We start from the raw sequence: 15,906 nt of genomic DNA on the forward strand, positions 1-15,906 counted from the left end.
ACTATCCCACATTTCACCCTCATGTGCATGTACACAAGCTTATAAGAGTGAACAAGGAAAATACCTGCTCAAGAGTCAACCTCTTCAGCAGATATTTCCCTTGCTGTTCACACTTTTTTCACGATAAACCTGATTATTCGGCAGGCCTTGTTTCCCGTGGCCAGGAGTCAGTCATCAACTTTAGCTCCTGCCCCTTTCTGTGCACCGTTTCTCTGACCCACTTCCACCTTACCTTTCTGGACTAAAATATCCACCATCCTTAATATTAAAGAAAGCAACAAGAAAGGCTACTTTAAATGGAATGCACAGAGTTTCATCAGTTTTTGTAAAGTGTAAAGACTTCAATGCAGAATTCTAATACAGAATCCCTGTGATGAAGTGTTTAAACTTTATTTGGTAAAGCATTAAAATCTCCCCGGCTAACTAATGCTGTGGGGGCGTGCAGCGAAAAGATGCACACTTAACAGTGGCTCCGTTTCTGCTTCTGAGGCACAGATGCTCACGCGTGTGTAGGGGCTGATTCTCACCAGTCTCCTTATCCCCAGAAGCACTCCATGCAATGTGTAATTATGCCCTTAAGGGTCATGCAGCCCTTAGGGACATAAATGTGAGCTGCATAGAGCACTTCCAAGGGAAGGGAAGGGAAGATTGGTGAAAGTGACCCCCCCCCAAAAAAAACACGCATGTGAGAGCACCTGTGCTTCAGAAACAGAAATGGAGCCACTATAGGTGTGCATTCTTTGACTGCATACGTGCAAGGGACATTAGTCAGAACGTCAGCTTCTGTCCCCAGACTCCAGAGCAGTTAAATGAAGTATTTCGGTTTCATGTCTCCCCTTTCCCCTGAGCTTTCCACAGAATTTGAATGTAGGGTTCCTTAACACACTTCTTACCATAGCTTTCAGCTTTGCTTGCTAGCAGGTTTTTCTCTTTCTCCAGCGAGTTTCTGCAAGAATCCAAGAGAGATTGATGAGCCACTCTGGCAAAAGATGCACAGTGCATAAAAAGTCTCTCCATCCCCAGCTGTGGTGGTCATCTGGCACACAGACTAAGGCCTAGTTCTTACAAAGCACATGAGATGGCAAAGTGGAACAGTCTAAAAAGTTTGGACTGTTCTACTTCAGATTGCAGGTTGCTGAAATGCTTCTCTACCCAAGAACTGGTATGTCAGGGAGACAGGTTTTAACCTAGCCTGTGCCCCGGGATGTTAGCTTTTTGTATGTGGGTTTCATTGCATGGGGGAGCATCCAATGATGTAACTTCACCCACTTGCAGTGACATAGCCCACACACACGTTTACCAGCTCCTATACTGTTCATGAGAAACAAGCTTAAGTGTGCACCCATCCACAGGATTCTAACGTATACAAGAGGGGTTCAACTGCACGCATTTCCTCATTTGGAAAGAAATGTGGATCAGTCCTCAGCACAAGTCTGCACAACTTCTGCCTTCCTGCAGATACTGGACTACAACTTCCATCATTTTCATTGGCCAATTCAGGTGCAGTCACAGTTGCCTGGTCTTATTGTTCTAGAAGCACATGCATGACATGCATCATCTTCATTGGCCTTAGAGAAATTACTTCAAGAAAGTATTCTTGCCTCCACCCCTGCATTTTTTTTTTTAAGGATCCCAATGGCTCAGGGCTGCTTCACACAAGATGAGATTTCCTATATAGAATTCACATCTATGCAGGAAATTGTGCGAGATCTCATATGTAGCTTGTCACAGGCGAGGAACATGCTCAAATCTATTTCACCACGTCTCATCTTGCCTCACTCCAGTAGAAGTTCCACCTAAGCATCTGAAGTGCTTTTCTACATTACACTTTTCCAGGAGGAGAATAAATAAACCCAAAGCATGTACTGTTAGCTGCACAAGATGATTAATTAATCCAAGGTTTAAAGCATAAGAACAAAAATTGCCTGACAAGTAATACCTGCAGCAGAGAGAGAGAGTGTGTGTGTGTTTTGCAGCAGAGAGGACACAGCAGTCTCGGCATAGCTGGAACTAAACGTGCACCAGCAAATTATCTGCCAGCTCCGAGCAGGCTCTGTGGTCTAGTTGGGAAAGGTAGTGAGCATAATAGGGTTTGTGGTTTCCCTGGAGAGCAAAGCAGGAGCCAGAGTGGAAATGGTGCCAAACCAGACTGCAGAGTGAGTTAAGGAAGAGCACAGGATGTGTTAACATTGGGAAAGGCAAAAGGAGAAGGGCTCTTAGAAGTACATCAGAGGAAGAGAAAATAGAGACATCAGCCTATTAGGAAACAGACAAATCCGGCCAATTCTGAAGCAGCTACTGAACTACTGCTGTGGGGGAAAAGAAAATAAACTGAAAAAATCACAGTGTGGAATTTGCTGAGGATTAGAAAGTGGAGTTAAATTCTTAGCAACATGTTCAGTAAGAAGCCTCCTCCAAGGACAGAACTAGATGTTGAGAGACATGGGACTGCTGCTGCTCAGTATCTCATTTGCCTCCTTTCTTCAAAATGCCTCCTGTAATGCAAAGCATGGCATGACATGACATCAACAGACTGAGCTCCTACCTTGCTTCCACACAACCCACAGCTGGGAGAACACACAGCACCCAAACCTGGGTAGAACACAGCCTTTGACCGTGAGAATCAAAAATCCACTGTGTTGCTCTACTGTGTTGCTAACAGCAAGTGCTGTGAGGGGAGGGTGGGGCAGCACACTCTGCGCTTACATTGGGTCACATTGTGTAATGCAGGTTAAAGTAATAGTAAGGAAATGAGGGGGAAGAGTGCATGCCCATCCTAAGAGAAGGGTGCCAGGAAGTGACCAATGTTTCAGATTCTCAATATACTATCAGCAGTGTTGGTGCTATGAAGAAGACAGACATTAGCCCTGTTCAGACATTAGCCCTGTTCAGACATTATGTTGAATACTTGGTACAAGCATATAGTGTACACAGGTACCGTTATTCATACATTATGTTGAACACATCTATAGTAGTAGAGGCATTTTCAATCAGTGCCATGCACTGGAGGGGCTAGTACCCAGGCTTACAAAGACGTGTGTACATTCTGTAGTTTCAAAGATCTGTACACACGTACAATATAATGTATGAACTGTGTTAATGAGGAACTGCAAACAGAAAAGGGACACATCTAAATAGAAATAGCAATAGCAATAGCACTTACATTTATATACCGCTCTATAGCCAGAGCTCTCTAAGCGGTTTACAATGATTTAGCATATTGCCCCCAACATTCTGGGTACTCAATGCCATGCCCCTCACTAGAAGTGAAAGGCTTAGATATGAATTACTGAACTTAATGTGGATTCAATATGGATTGCTACATATTTATATTTTGAATAATTTAAATCAGATTCTACCACCACTTTAAAAAAAGTCTGCCCCTCCACCCCTCCGGTGTCTGGATATATTTGTTGCCGGACTGCATGAAAGTTAAATTAGTTTAACGGAAAACCCCACTGATAGATTCACTAATCACTCATTGATAGATTTGTTAGTCATGCATGTGCTTCTAGAACAATAAGACCAGGCAACTATGACTGCACCTGAATCTAGAAATGATACTAAGTAGTGTCGGCTCACATACTGAGCAGAGATATGTGGATGCTAGAAGAACCATCCATGCTGCTGTGCAGGTGGGCATTTCCATTCCTACTAAGTGTTGCGCAATCACAGTTGTGATGCTGCTTCCACTGGGAGTAATGGAAGTAGCATTGCAACTGCAATTGTGCAATGCTTAGTTAGACTAGAACAGCCTGCTTCTACAGCAGCACTATTGTGCTTTGCAGAGCATCACAACAGCACAGGCGGCTCTCTCAATGTCCATGTATCTCTGCAAAATGTGTGGAACATTATTGCCATATTCCTAAAGTATGAGGTTTGGAGGGAGAGTGAGAGAGAGAGAGAGAGAGAGAGAGAGAGAGAGAGACAGGCAAAACCTTAACATCAGCAACAAAAGAAATCATTTTTGTGAGCAGTTTAACGAGAATCTCTGCTTTCTTTTTTTAAAGCAAAGCTTCTAGTCCTAATGCCTGTCTTGTTCTGAATAGGTGGTTAAATGAGGCTGGAGTTATGCATGTGGTGGAAGAGCCAGGCTGCGAAGGGTGAGGGGGTGAATTTATCATATTTCTGTACCATCTGATATGTACATCTCTAGGCGGTGTACAAAATTTAAAATTTAAGAGTCACAAATTAAAATACATGTCAATAAAAATAGAATAAAATAGTTATTAAAACGTTTAAAATTATTAAAAATTCTAATTAAAAGCCTGCAAAAACAGGAGAGTCTTGAGGTTCCTCCTGGGGAAAAAGAGAAGATATGCTAATTTCAGTAGGGAGCATATTCCAAAGCCTTGGGGCAGTCACAGAGAAAGCCCAGTCATGGGTCACCACCCAATGAGCCAGTGGCATCTGTAACCAGACTTCTCCAGAAGATCATAAAAGGTGGCAGGGTTTATGACAAAGGCGGCGCTCTTTTAAATAGCCTGAACCTAAGCCGTTAAGGTATTGCTTTATAGGTAAATACTAGCACTTTGTATCTCACCTCGAAGCATATCGGCAGTTCTTTCAAAACCAGTGTTATGTGGTCCCTTCGTGTTGTCCCAGAGACCAATCTGGCTGCGGCATTCTGTACCAGTTGTAGTTTCCAGACTACATACAAAGGCAGCCCCACATAGAGCGCATTACAGCAGTCAAGCTTGGAGGTTACCAGCATATGTACCACTGTTTTAAGGTCATTAACCTTTAGAAATGGACGTAGCTGATGTATCAGTCGAAGCTTGTAAAAACCACTCCGGGCCACCGCCTGAACCTGAGAAACCAGGGAGAGCTTTGGGTTCAGGAGCACTCCCAAGCTACGTACCTGATCTTTCAAGGGTAGTATAACCCCATCCTGAACAGGCAGATCTAAACCATCTCTTGGGTCTGACTCCCACCCCCCCACTGGCAGTCAGTACCTCCATCTTATTTGGATTCAACTTCAGTTTGTTATCCCTCATCCAGTCCATTACTGCCTCCAGGCAGGCATTTAGGGAAGATATGCTATTTCCAGAAGATCTATTGCAGCAGAAAAACAGTGGGCAGTGCTTAACCTCTTCCATGCCAGGGTTATTCCCCTGCAACCCTCACTTCCCTAGGGCTCTGGACACGTGTTTGCTGAGTCTTGGGGAAAATGTGGTAGCAGGTAGGAGTAGGAGTTGCAGAAGGAAAGTGGTGGGTGGGAGAAGAGTTAAGTACTGTACAGAACCATGTAGAAATCTCCTCTTTCTATATGAACCTGTTTAGATTGTCACTTTGCTTCTGAGGCTTCTTCTCTCTGCCCAGAGGTGTACAGGAGGAGGCAGACACAAGATGGGACTGTTTTGGTGACAGCATCTAGAATGTAGCATATCTTCCCAAGAGAGGTACATCCGGCCCCTTTTCTGTCTGTCTGCTTTTAGGCAGACCCTAAAAGCAGCTTTGTTCCAGCAGACTTTTACTTCTTAAGTGTGTTTGTTGTACTTTGTAGCTGCTTTCGTTATCATTGTTTTTTTTTAAAAAGGAAGTTGCCTTATACCGAGTCAGACTGTTGATCTATCTAGCTCAGTATTGTCTACACGGACTGGTAGCGGCTTCTCCAAGGTTTCAGGCAGGAATCTTTCCCAACCTTATCTGGAGATGCCAGAAACTGAACCTGGGACCTTCTGCAAGCAAAGCAGATGCTTTACCACTGTGCTACGGCTAGATGTCGCATACATCGGTCAACCATCCAGGCACTGACCACATCAAGAGCTGCTTAGTTTCAGCAAGATAGCTGTATTGTGTCCCTTTGGACCATGCTCTGGGATGCATAATGTTAGAAGTTGCCTTGAGATATCTGTAATACAGAATGATGGGATACAAATACATTTTCAAGAAATGTTAAATACTATCTTTCCTTCCTGCTGCAATTGCCCACTGCTTTGCAGCTGTTTGGTGGAGATCCAGATTCTGCTTTAAGATTTCCAGTGATCAGGAGGTTGAGCTTTAGGGCTAAAAACTATACTTTGTTAAATGTGTAGTTGGGATTTGTTTTTTAAATCTAAGCAACAGCTGTGGGGGAAAGCATTCAAGATCAAGACTATGGTGCGCAGGGAGAGGATATTTAACCATAGTCCTAATGAAAGTTGAACCATAATCCCAACAAAAATTGCACCCCCCAAATTGCTCTCAGCTCCGAAAGTGAGCTTCCATTGGTGACAATACAGAAGTTCCCCTCTTTGTGCTGACAGAGGTGTGATTTTCATCGGGACTGTGATAGTGCAAGAAAGGGTTAAATACCCTCTTCCTTTGCACAAGTGTCCATGATCCTCCCCCCACTGCTATTTAGCTTTAAAATAAAACAAAGCCATGCAGGAACAGAGCTTGGGCCTCAGTGTCCTATATCCCCTCCTTGCCTCTGGCAGAACCAGAATAAATTGTGTAAATATGTCATGCAAAACCTATGTAGATTTGCTGCATTTTCTTGGTACACAATTTTTCTTTAAACAAACCTGCAGAGTGGGAGCTGGCTGAAGGTCTCGGGAGAATCATAATCTGACCTTAGCCTTCCCAGAAACCTAACTCAGGAACCTAGTCACTGCCACGATCTAGACAGGTTTCAGCATGATCTTGGTGCTACATATCTATTATAGTAGTCATAGATTATGGGGATGGTAGTCATATTTCATTTGGAGGAGATAAAACCTGTGGGGCCTATAAAACGTGGCCTTTCTAGGTGCTTGAAGGTCAGCAAATATGAGGTTATTCAGTAAGAAGGTTACAAAGCAGAGTGTAAATTACTTTTGGGAGGGAGTGAACTTAGGCTAGGACTCGGCCCTTTGGTTAAACTTAAGTGGTCTCCAACTATCAATAGGAGCAAAATACGAAAGTAGCAGAAAAATAATTCAAAAAACAAAGAGACAGGCATTCAGTAGTGGTGAGAAAGGAAAAGCACATTAGGACTCAGAGAGAGTGTTCACACAGCATGCTCCTGAACATGCCCAAGATCCAGGGAATATCAATGGGAGGGGGAGGCTGCCCTCTTTCCCCCACTTGCAGGCTTCCCTGATCTACCTGGTTGACCACTGCATGAAGCAGGATGCTGGACTAGTTGGGATTTTGGCATGATTCAGCAGGACTGTATATATACACCAGGTGGTCTTGGAGGAAACTGATGATCTAGACCTGTTTCAGACTGGCTTTCGGGTGGGCTATGGGGTGGAGAATGCCTTGGACGGCCTGATGGATGATGTCCAATTGGGAATTGACAGAGGAAGTGTGACTCTGTTGGTCTTTTTGGATCTCTCAGAGGCTTTTGATACTATTGACCATAGTTTCCTTCTGGAATGCCTGATGGGACTGGGGATGGGAGGCACTGCTTTGCAGTGGTTCCGCTCTTACCTCACGAGCAGATTCCAGATGGTGTCTCTTGGAGACTGTTGTTCTTCAGAATCTGAACTTCGGTATGGTGTGCCTCAGGGCTCCATACTGTCTCCGATGTTGTTTAACATCTACAAGAAACTGCTGGGAGAGATCATCAGGAGATTTGGTGCAGGGTGTTATCAATATGCTGATGACACCCAAATCTATTTCTCCATGTCAACATCATTGGGAGAAGGCATAAGCTCTCTAAATGCCTGCCTAGAGGCAGTAATGGGCTGGATGAGGGTTAACAAACTGAGGCTGAATCCAGATAAGATGGAGGGATCCATGTGGAGGGGAACCTGGATAAGATGGAGGGATCCATGCAGGGTCAGAACCCGGGGAGACGAATTTGATCTGCTGGTTTTGGATGGCATCACACTCCCCCAAAAGGAACAGGTAAGCAGTCTGGGGATGCTTCTGGATCAGAATCTCTCCCGGTGTCCCAGGTTGAGGCGGTGGCTAGAGGTGCTTTTTATCAGCTTTGGCCGATACACCAGCTGCGTTCATTTCTTGAGATGAACAACCTCAACACAGTGGTACATATGCTCGTTATCTCTAGGCTAGATTACTTTAATGCGCTCTAGGTGGGGCTGCCTTTGTACATCATCCGGAAACTGCAGTTGGTTCAGAATGCGGCAGCCAGGTTGGTCTCTGGGTCATTTAGGAGAGACCAATTTACTCCTGTGTTCAAGGAACTACACTGGCTGCAGATACGTTTCCGGGCAAAAGACAAGGTGCTGGTTATTACCTATAAAGCCCGAAACAGCTTAGGCTGAGTATTTAAGAGAACATCTGAGTATTTAAGAGAACATCTTCCTCGCCATGAGCTCCACCGCCTGTTAAGATCATCTGGAGAGGTTCGTCTGAGGTTGCCGTGAACTTAATTGGTGGCTACTCGGGAACAGGACTTCTCCATTGTTGCCCTTGGAGTTTGGAATGCACTCCCTATTGAAATAAGAGCTTCCTTATTTCAATGAGCCTCCTTATTTCAATGGCTCTTATCTCTGCCAACTTTTAAAAAGGCACTGAAGACACATTTATTCACCCAAGCTTTTAATTAGATTTATAGTTTTAATAATTTTAATATTGAGTTTTAAATGATTTTCATTGTTAATTGATTTGATGTTTTAAATTATTTTCATTATAAACTGCCCAGAGACACAAGTGTTGGGTGGTATAGTAATATTTTAAATAAAATAAATATTTTTCTGAAGCTTTATGAAACAAGAAAGCAGCCAAGGGTAGAAGCCAGGTTTGGTTCATTCCCTCAGTTCAATTAAAACCACCTCTTTTTTAGAGCAAACTATAATGGTGGTCATGGTGGAACTTATTAAATCTCTGCTCTGTCGAGAGCTGTTAAAAATCAACACATCTAGCTAACCACTGGTTTGCAAGAGCAACAGACACCTGCAGTTCCACAAAGCTCCAATGAGCACCTGAATTCTCACTAGTACCTTCCCTCAGGAGTCAGTTCTTCTCTCCGTAGTTTAAAATCCACCTCTTCCAAGCTCTGTCTGCAGTGGGAAAGCTTCTCCTCCAGGCTGTCTATCTGAAACATACACAAAGACCACCCAGAATGACAAAGCTGCTCACCAACTGCTCAACATTTCCACCTCAGTAAGCAAGGCAATTTGACTAGAGACTTGCAGTGCTTCACTTGTCCCACCTTCCCACAGAAATAGGCACAAGGCACGATGGCTGCTTAATTTCTCACTATCTCCAAGCTTTTAACAAGTGGTTGACAAATCCCAGGTGTCAGGGAGCCCTGGCACCTAGCAATTTAACTGTGGTGCCTAGACTAGGATATTCAAAGGTACAGTTCATTTAATAAAATCTTTATTTGTGCCAGGCAGCACTGTTTCTAAGTAGGTTGATTGTAAAGGGGATAAAAAGAAGCCCATTTATCCTCTGCCTCTACAATATTTGTCACTAACTCTGGTAATTTTGTCAAGTATCTATTGTGTGGCTCCTAAATCTTTGGGCTGGCTCCTAGATCCAAAGATGTGTCAAGGTCTGCTTTAAGCTCTTGGTTAGGGCCCAACAAGGAGCAAAGGATCCCTTTAGATTTGGGGTCAGTAAGTGGAGTCCCCTAACGAGTTCAGCCCCCTAAGGAGCACCAGTTGTTCCACTCCGATTGCCAACCCAGAGAGTGATATGTGGATGGAATGGTTGCTATAGCAACAAAGCTTGCTGACCATCCACTTGTAGATGAAATAAGGGCCTGGGCTACTATCCTGCATCCATTCTTCAAAGTGGGCTTCCTATAAAACTGGTTGTGGACCAGGGCTTTGGATACTGATCTCCCCATGAGATTATTCTCCATCTAGTATCTAAAGCATATGTCACAATGTGTCAGAGCATTCCAGAAAGGCAGAGAAATTATCCTCTAACAGGTGGTGAAACAGTAGAAACAGAGCAAAACAGGGACTCCAAAGTAGGACAAGGTTGCTTTCTTGTGGGTCTCCACCTCTACTGGAAATAGAGGCTGGGACCAACACAGCACAGAAGAGAGGGAATAGTGGATCTTGCATTAATTATCCGTGTTTCTCTTTAGTAAAACATTCCAAGAATGGCTGCATGGACAGGTTTTCAAAGGTATTAATGCAGCTTGGATACCCAATTTCCAAAACAAATTAAAATGTCATCTGTAAGCTGCAAAAATTAAAAATCTTACATTAAGGGCTATTTCATATTACACAGATACATCTCTATGTAAAAAAACTACACAGCATCACTTCCGAGGCAGAGAAATGCCCCAATTCAGCAAAGGGAACCTGTACAAGGCTTATCCACGCATACAGCTGTTGTGGATGCACATCTGCATCATGATGTCCATCCAGGCCCCACTGAACTGGATGCATGCATTTTCTGATGTAGATGGATATATATATATATCCATATAGTCATGTAGATGTGCATGACTAGAACTACATCAGAGCAATAATTCTTATTTGCCACAAGTACCCAGACTGGGAAGCGAATGAGAACTTCTGAATCCATGTATAGGCAACAAAATATGTACACTGTACTTCAGAAATAATGTATACTACTTTTCCCCCCTGCACAAAGATCGTGGAAGAGCTACTTACCATGATAACATTTAACACATTACCACATCTTTCATTAAGTTCTGTCAAGTTGGTGTCGACCCTTAGATGCATGAAAACATAGGAAAGCTGCAGCACTGATATTTCTTAGCCAAAATGCAGCCCAAGCAAACCTTTGGATGCATATGTACAGACCCTGCATTTTCTCCTGAAAACAAGGTGCATCTAATCTGCATTGCACCCTTAACCACAAGCAGCCACCTCTTCCAAAAATAGACTTTGGAAGTGGCCCAGTGACTTGCCCCAGGTGGAGCAGCCAAATTAACTTGGGCAATTTGGAGTCTCAAGCGGATACTTTTAACTGCTGCTATCATCTTGTATTCAGCTGGAGTTGCGGCAGGAAGCAACTGCTGGCTGCTTAAGATAGTCATCTAATTAGTCTGCTAATTTATTTTCCAGTAAAGTGGAGAGACAAGAGAGGGAGAGGAACAGCTGAAGCACAAGAGAACAGGTGATCAAGGACTTGAAGTATCATATGGGAACAATTCCTCAGACTCCTCGGGGGAAGTGTTCTAGGGAATCCAGCTCGTTTCTCCAGAGGGAAACTGGGTTTTGCAATCCTATGGATGAAACATCAGGAGAGAGTTTTTAATAGTATCAGAGAAAAATAATGGCCGACATACTGCACAACATTATATGCATGTCTCAACACAATGTTTGTGCTGTTGTGCAAGTTGTGCAATTGACAGCCATTATTTCCAATGGCTATCAAATGCACAACTGTGATCACACAATCCTTGTGTTTAGAGCAACAGTGATCTTACACACCTGCATGTGTTGCAATATACTGTAACATGCACATAAATGCTGCACAGTAAGTCAACCGGTTGTCCTCTGATGCAACCAATGGTCTATATACACAGTATATAGACCATTAGTCCATATATAACAGACTATTGGTCCAGCTCGCCTCATGCTGTCTATTCAATAACAGCTCTTGAGGATCTGAAGCAGAGGTCTTTGCTAACTCTGCTACCAGACATCCTTTTCATTGGAGATGCCAAGGACTGAACCTAGGATGATCTCCATGTGAAATAATGCTAAACTGAGCTGTAGCTCCTCCCCATGCAGGGGACTTGGAAGGTGAACTTGTACTGACTGGCAAGCTAATGAAAAGCTTGTCAATCAGAACATATTCCTCCTCCAATTCCCCTTTCTGTTGCATGCAGTGTGGTGCACAAGCAGGAAGCAGCCAAGGTGAGAAAGACCAAGCACCCATCTGGATCGGCTCCTCACATTAGCCTGATGAGACTGATTGAATCCAGAGAGCTGGGAGACATTTCCTACTCCGCCCTCCGCTACTGCACAGACTCCAGTTGCCCATTCCAGAAAAAGAAGTGGAAAAGGACATCCCTTCCAATAATTACACAGAGAAATCAATTCTACTGATCCCCTGATTAACCACTTTATAGCTCAATTCTGGGCTAATTAGCAATTCTCACACACTCAAGGAAAGCCAACAAAGCCAGTCCCAGGTAAGGCACAGGGACGCGGGGAGAAGCAGGAGGTTTAATGTGAAGGATGCAAAAAAACCAATTCAGCAGCAGCAGCAAGTTAATAGTGGGGGGAAATAGCGGCCGACTACCCATGACTATTGTTAAGGACCGCTGTCACAATATATGCAAAACACTTAGCATTTGAAAGATGCTTTATAAGCGTCAAAAAGCATCATAATGCTGAAGCTTGGCCACCCCAGAGTGCATGTAGCCCTCTTGCAATATATAATAGTGGTGAAGGCTAAATAGAGAAATTCCTTGGTCCCCATTTCTTAGAGAAATAACTAACCTTTGAAAAAGTATCCATTCAAACTATTAAAACTATTTCATTTAACTGTTTAACAAGTTCACAACTCTGATTGGGGGGGGGGAAGGGTGAAGGAGGCCCCCAACCCACTTGCCTGATACCAACTCTGGGTGACCAGGCTGCGATGCTTCCTTCTTGGAACAGCCTCCAGCCTTCTCTTCTCCCTTCCCTGGCTAGTGCTAATGACAAGGGCAGGGCAGGGCAGGGCAAGGTTAGGGTTAGGTTAAGCAGGGCTGGCCTGGACGTGAGCTGGGCCTCACTGAGGGTAGTGGGGTCTGCTGTTCTCAGCCCACCTTCTATTGTAATGGGGCCTAGCCATTACGAGATATATTGCCACGAGAGGAAGGCAAGAAAGGAAGCACCCAGGCCAGGGGAGAGCATAACATCGGCCCCCATAGAGACCAGCTCTGGCCTGTGAAGACTGTTGGGGGAGCCCCCCCCCCATTCCTTCCCAAGACTACTGAAAGACTAATGTGCCCTGAGAGGATGTGCCCAGGCCAGGGAGCTCTTGTCCTCAGCTGAAAAGCTCAGCTCCTGAAAAAACCAACAGCCCAAGACGTTTTATTAATCTTCTGTAATTTGCTGTAATATTGTAAGCCACTTTGGGTGCCTTTGTCACGGCAGAAAGGCAGTATAAAAATGTAGCAAATAAAATAAAATAAAATATATTTGCAGCAATATACAGTATTAATATAAGACTAATACCTATGGGTTAAACCATTTAATATTTTACATCTCTAACTGTAGCCAAGCACAAGCATGTGTAACCACTTTAGCACAGACTTTGACCATTTTTCTTTGGCCCAAAAGTTTAGAAGCCAGATAATAGACACTTGACATTACTATCTGACTTAGACCCTATGGAGAGGAGGTAGCAGGGTAAATGGGCTTCTCTTTATCCTCTTTACAAGTAACAAAGTACAAACAGGGCTACATGGGACAGATAAAGATTTTATTAAATAACTCTACCTCTGAAAATCTTAGTTTAGGCACCATGGTTAGATTTCTAGGTGCCATGGCTCCCTGGTGCCTGGGATTTGTCAAGCCCTGTATTAGCATATTCTTCCCCTGCTTACACCTGCCTCCATTTCCCTCCACTCCTTCTGTTTCTTCTTCTTTACAGTAGTGTATTTGCCTGAATCCAGAACTAGGTTTATCCAAGTTATTTGATGTTAGAAAGCAGGGGGTTGTCTTAAATTCAGAGTCTTCTTCCTTTCAGGTAAATACAGTATAACCTGTATTTTTAAGGGGGTCAACATAAATCAATTCATCTTCTATTCAGATAAATATGGTATCTTTTGTGGCAAGGAAAATATTGTCCTCTCAGTCTTTGTACAGTGCCATGTATAAATAGCCAAGAGGGACTGGAAAATTCAGAGTACTATGTGCAAGAGTTACCCTTTATTCTCAGGATTGCTGAGAAACTTCTCCCAAGGGCCTCAAAAAAAAGATTGTGCCGTCGAGTCAGTGTTGTCTCCTGGCAACCACAGAGCCATGTGTGGCCTCATACATGCACAAAAGTCACAGAATTTGAGGAATTGGAAGCCTTCCACCAACACTCTAGGGGCAAATCTCCACTGAGTGCTGCTTCAAACTGCTGTACATCTGAACCTGCTGTAGATGGAAAGGTTTTGCTCCCACTAAGAAATCCTGAGAAAAGATAAGCCACTGTAGACCACTGTGAAATGAGTAGAGGAAAGTTAAGGCAATCACATTATACAACTCCTATGATATCTTCTTGGCAGTCTCAGCTGAAAAATGAAATAGATAGAACGAGACTACACTTAGCGACTTAGAAGTAAGTACCACTGATTTCAATAACACTTACTCCCAGGTAAGTGAACATAGGACCAATTAACCTTGAGTACCTAAAGTAGACACACAGTCAAAGAATATGGAAAGTAGACCCTATTAACATTACCCATGTCCTTCCTCTCAGATATCAGAAATGGCCACTGCTTTGGGATAGGTAGATTTGTGCTAAGGGATTATGAAAATTTTATCTTTACTCTCTTTGGGCCAGGAAGAAATTTCCTGCAGCTCAAACTACTCTGGAGTCTGAACAGCATTTGCGGGGGTGGGGGGGAATCCACCAGTTGTGGGTATGAAGGGCAAAAAGTCTTCTTCTTCTTCTACCCTGACACCATAAGTCACTGGCAGAATGTTGGCTAGGGGATGAGAAGAGGAACAAATAGGGTGGAGAAAGGTGTCTGAAACAATTAGCTATGACTACTAAGCCAGAAGTTGACGGTTTGAATCCCCGCTTGTATGTTTCCCAGATGATGGGAAACACCTATATTGGGCAGCAGCAATATAGGAAAATGCTGAAAGGCATCATCGCATACTGCATGGGAGGAGGCAATGGTAGACCCCTCCTGTATTCTACCAAAGACAAGCACAGGGCTCTATGGTTGCCAGGAGTCGACACCGACTCGATGGCACACTTTACCTTTACTTGCATTTGTAAAAATGAGAAAGGTTTAAGGACAGACTAGCTCCACATTTAACACAGCAATCATGGTTGCAGCCTGTTTCCAACATGTAAAAATAAACGAGGCCCATTTTCAAATGCCCATGCGCACAGGAGCCAGTGTGGTGCAGGGGGTGCTGGACTAGGTCTGGGGAGGCCCAGTTTCAAATCACCATTCAGTCATGAAGCTCACTGATTAACCTTGGGCCTCAGTCTAGCCTACCTCACAAGGTTGTTGTAAGGATAAACTGGGGGAGGGGACCATATATGCTGCCATGAGCTCCTTGGAGGATGGGTGGGGTAAAAATATTGTTAATAATAATACATATGCTGAGGAAATGATTGTGTTCCAGCTCCCTGATGTGCACACACTGTTTGCATATACCAGTCCACCATTTATGCTTTGCATGCTTGCTCTAGGAAATTCTGGTCTAAGGCCAATTGTCTCATAAAGCGAGCAGCTTATGACACATATGATTTTGCATCATCCTCCAGAATCTAGAACACAGCTTACCAATATGTATTTAATATATAGCACCAAACCAAAACAATAAGATTCTTAATCCATAAGCTTCTCCGTGAATGCCTTCCTGCAGTCTCCAGCTGAATGCTATAGTATGTGCTTGGAGAGATGAACAGCCCCTTCATTTATGACAAGTAAGCTGTAATGTGCCAAAGCCAGCAGCATCCCCTATCAGGAGATGTTCCACCAGGCATAATGCCAATTTCTACTGAAATTTGAATTCGTTTGTGCACAGTCTTCAGATCTTCCCAAATACAGAAGCTTGGGGAGGCAGGCCACAGTCCAAAGAGACATACATGATTATTACCAATTTTATTCATATTGCCTCTGGGTGAGGAGTCCAAGAGGCATACCGGAAAACAAAGGGATGGCGTTTGATAGGAGTTGAATGTTTGTGTGTGGCAGGCTTGGGGGTGGGGGGATGCTATATCAATACATTTTGTAATGAATTCATAAAAAGCATTCATGCTTGCAGGAAGGCTACAAGCCATTTTTCAAGAAGTGGCATCCGTCCTCTGTCTTTATGAGTTCCCCAATTAAGATCTTGGCACTTAGCCATATCACACATACACCGACATCCA

The 15,906-nt window shown here is 43.7% G+C and overlaps 1 protein-coding gene across 6 annotated transcripts in view; it reads right to left on the reverse strand.

The window, feature by feature from the left end:
- CCDC167 (coiled-coil domain containing 167) overlaps nt 1-15,906 on the reverse strand; it is a 63,810-nt gene that overhangs the window by 18,325 nt on the left and 29,579 nt on the right. For all 6 annotated transcript variants that reach the window (XR_008318477.1, XM_053304813.1, XM_053304837.1 and 3 more), the window contains 2 exons: nt 8,877-8,971; nt 894-946 (listed from right to left, as the gene is read on the reverse strand). Coding sequence is in view for 5 of the 6 variants with exons in the window: in XM_053304813.1 (XP_053160788.1) it covers nt 894-946; nt 8,877-8,971 (148 nt within the window). In the remaining variant the exon portion in view is untranslated. The remainder of the gene's footprint in view (nt 1-893; nt 947-8,876; nt 8,972-15,906) is intronic.

Source organism: Hemicordylus capensis, chromosome 1 (genome assembly GCF_027244095.1).
Source record: "Hemicordylus capensis ecotype Gifberg chromosome 1, rHemCap1.1.pri, whole genome shotgun sequence".
NCBI lineage: Eukaryota > Metazoa > Chordata > Lepidosauria > Squamata > Cordylidae > Hemicordylus > Hemicordylus capensis.